This window comes from Anneissia japonica, unplaced genomic scaffold (assembly GCF_011630105.1).
Source record: "Anneissia japonica isolate Jap-2015-1 unplaced genomic scaffold, ASM1163010v1 scaffold8_len73204_cov107, whole genome shotgun sequence".
Taxonomy (NCBI): domain Eukaryota; kingdom Metazoa; phylum Echinodermata; class Crinoidea; order Comatulida; family Comatulidae; genus Anneissia; species Anneissia japonica.
Genome location: NW_022725052.1, coordinates 38,034 through 40,897, shown reverse-complemented (window position 1 = coordinate 40,897; position 2,864 = coordinate 38,034). Strand labels below are relative to the sequence as shown.

General features: G+C 29.6%; 1 protein-coding gene across 1 annotated transcript in view; it reads left to right on the top strand.

Annotated features, from left to right (window-relative positions):
• Window positions 1-1,699, top strand: part of LOC117112651 — a 31,559-nt gene extending 29,860 nt beyond the window's left edge. Inside the window, exons 21-23 of the mRNA XM_033255759.1 lie at window positions 70-237; window positions 655-948; window positions 1,347-1,699. Of these exons, the coding sequence (XP_033111650.1) occupies window positions 70-237; window positions 655-948; window positions 1,347-1,454 (570 nt within the window). The 3' untranslated portion in view covers window positions 1,455-1,699. The remainder of the gene's footprint in view (window positions 1-69; window positions 238-654; window positions 949-1,346) is intronic.
• Window positions 1,700-2,864: the final 1,165 nt, after the last annotated feature.

Here is a 2,864-nt window from a genome sequence, read left to right as displayed (position 1 = left end):
GGGTGTCTTTGTATGTATATGTAATGCTAGGACTAATATTCTCCAATGTAATACTCTCATTGTTTTTAGACCTCCAGGTTTAAAGCGTCAATAAGGAAACTTAACAAGACAGGCATATTAGAAGAAAAGTTACTCAAAACCCTTTGGAGAAAGAGTGGTATTGATTTGAACAACTTTGACACTTTTGTAGATTTGATGAAGCAGTTTAGTTTTCTTTGTGACAGAAAGACTCCTGAGGTAAATTTAGCGTCATGAGACGCAAGTACATGACAAAGACTACAACACCTCTATTATACAGTTAATCAATATATTTAATGTTCTTTTCATGATACACTTAGGCGAGACGAAAATGAAAATATCTTTCTTTTGTATAAGAATTATATAGATACTGAATTGCTATTTAAAATGAGAAAGTACATTATTATATCGACTTTTAATGTGTCACAGTTTAGGATAATTTGGTTGTAGTTCGTCTCTAAATTTTTTTTTTTTAAATTAAAACTTAGGATTATATTTATTATTATAGGCTAGAAATAGTAATACGTAAAATAACGTTTGTTATTTGTCGAGGTTCTTTTTAATTGACAGGTTATTAGTTAAAGTAATAGAGAAAGAAAGCAATACAATGATTACGAGTAAACTGCTTGCTTACAGGCCTCAGATGGAGCGCCTTCTTTCTTTGTTCCATTGCGACTTGCACTTGAACCCCCGACGTCCGGTAAGCAGAGAGATGTAGACAGTTACGGGACGCGCGCTATCAGCATTTTTCATGGTTTCCGTGGCTACCTGCCTGACGAGTTGTTTCCAATGATAGTCACCGAGTTCATTAACAGGTTTAAAGGGGAAGCAGAACCAGAATTGGCACATGATCGTGCTGAACTCTACTTAGATCAATATCATCATGTAGTTTTGTCTGTAGTCACGTTCAACCGACAACGAATGCTAAAGGTATAATAATCGTCGAGCATAAATGTTCTATTATGTAATTTTATTGGTCTTAGTTACTTTATAAAATACATGTAACAGCATAGTTATTGCGTAGATTTTAATAGATTTAATTATGTGTCAGTTCAGTAAATATCGTGGTGGTCCCTGACAAATCGTGTTTTAGTCCCTGACGGGCGGAGACAAATCTTAAATTTCAAAAATTATTTGCTATTGAATGAATTGTCTTCAAAAGGATCACATGAAACTTTCTTTTCTGACACGTAGTCATTGTTCGGTAAAAGGCAATAGTTATTCCCACAGTACTAGTATACCTGTTACAAAAGAGATATTAAGGTGAAATCATCTGCACAAATAAAAGCACAATGGTTTACTTTTTTGATTATATTTAATACTTTTAGACAACAATTTTAAGAAGAGAAGCAATCAATGAAGTGAAGATAAGCCTTGACCGAGAACCTTCTTCAAAAGCATGTAAAACTGTATGTAAAGATTCCTCTTTCATTTAAATGACCAATAGTTGTTATCATGTGATTATTATATTATTAGATTATCACGTGTCATTACGTAAGTATTATTTAAGTATACTTATTCTCATCTTTCAGTTGTGAGATCTTCAAGATTTGATTTAAATGTCAAATAAGAATAAAACTATATTAAATCTGTTTTATCGAGTTGCTAATAGGCCGAATTGTATTTTGGTTGTGCGATATTTATTGCCTAGTCATATTTAGCCTCCGAAAGAAATATGTGTTTATGTATAGATTTTAAATACACGCCTTGTAAAGGTGTGTGTCCAAACAGTCGTCAATGATTACACATACGGACTAATGCACAAAATCTGCCTAATATTTTACTATTTACTATTATGCTTCCACTTCTTTATTTCTTTATTAATATTTCTACAATTATCTTATTGTTGTAAAAAATAATTAATTTATAATAATAATAATAATAATAATAATAATAATAATAATAATAATAAATAATAATAATAAATAATAATAATTAATAATAATAAATAATAATAATAAATAATAATAATAAATAATAATAATAAATAATAATAATAAATAATAATAATAAATAATAATAATAAATAATAATAATAAATAATAATAATAAATAATAATAATAAGGAACCAAATTAAATAATATTTTTAGATTAAAGACAGGAAAGGATAGTATAATTCTAAATGAAATCAGTTTTTTACGAATCCCTTTATTCTCGCCCCATTACTGCAATCCACTTAATTTTATTTCGGCTCTCCCCGATTGCAACAGTGATGGGATGGGATTGATTTTAGTAAATGTGAAGGCCCTCTATCCTTTGAAGAATTAAGTACTTCTTAAATTTAAAAAAAAGGAACCAAATTAAATAATATTTTTAGATTAAAGACAGGAAAGGATAGTATAATTCTAAATGAAATCAGTTTTTTACGAATCCCTTTATTCTCGCCCCATTACTGCAATCCACTTAATTTTATTTCGGCTCTCCCCGATTGCAACAGTGATGGGATGGGATTGATTTTAGTAAATGTGAAGGCCCTCTATCCTTTGAAGAATTAAGTACTTCTTAAATTTAAAAAAAAGGAACCAAATTAAATAATATTTTTAGATTAAAGACAGGAAAGGATAGTATAATTCTAAATGAAATCAGTTTTTTACGAATCCCTTTATTCTCGCCCCATTACTGCAATCCACTTAATTTTATTTCGGCTCTCCCCGATTGCAACAGTGATGGGATGGGATTGATTTTAGTAAATGTGAAGGCCCTCTATCCTTTGAAGAATTAAGTACTTCTTAAATTTAAAAAAAAGGAACCAAATTAAATAATATTTTTAGATTAAAGACAGGAAAGGATAGTATAATTCTAAATGAAATCAGTTTTTTACGAATCCCTTTATTCTCGCCCCATT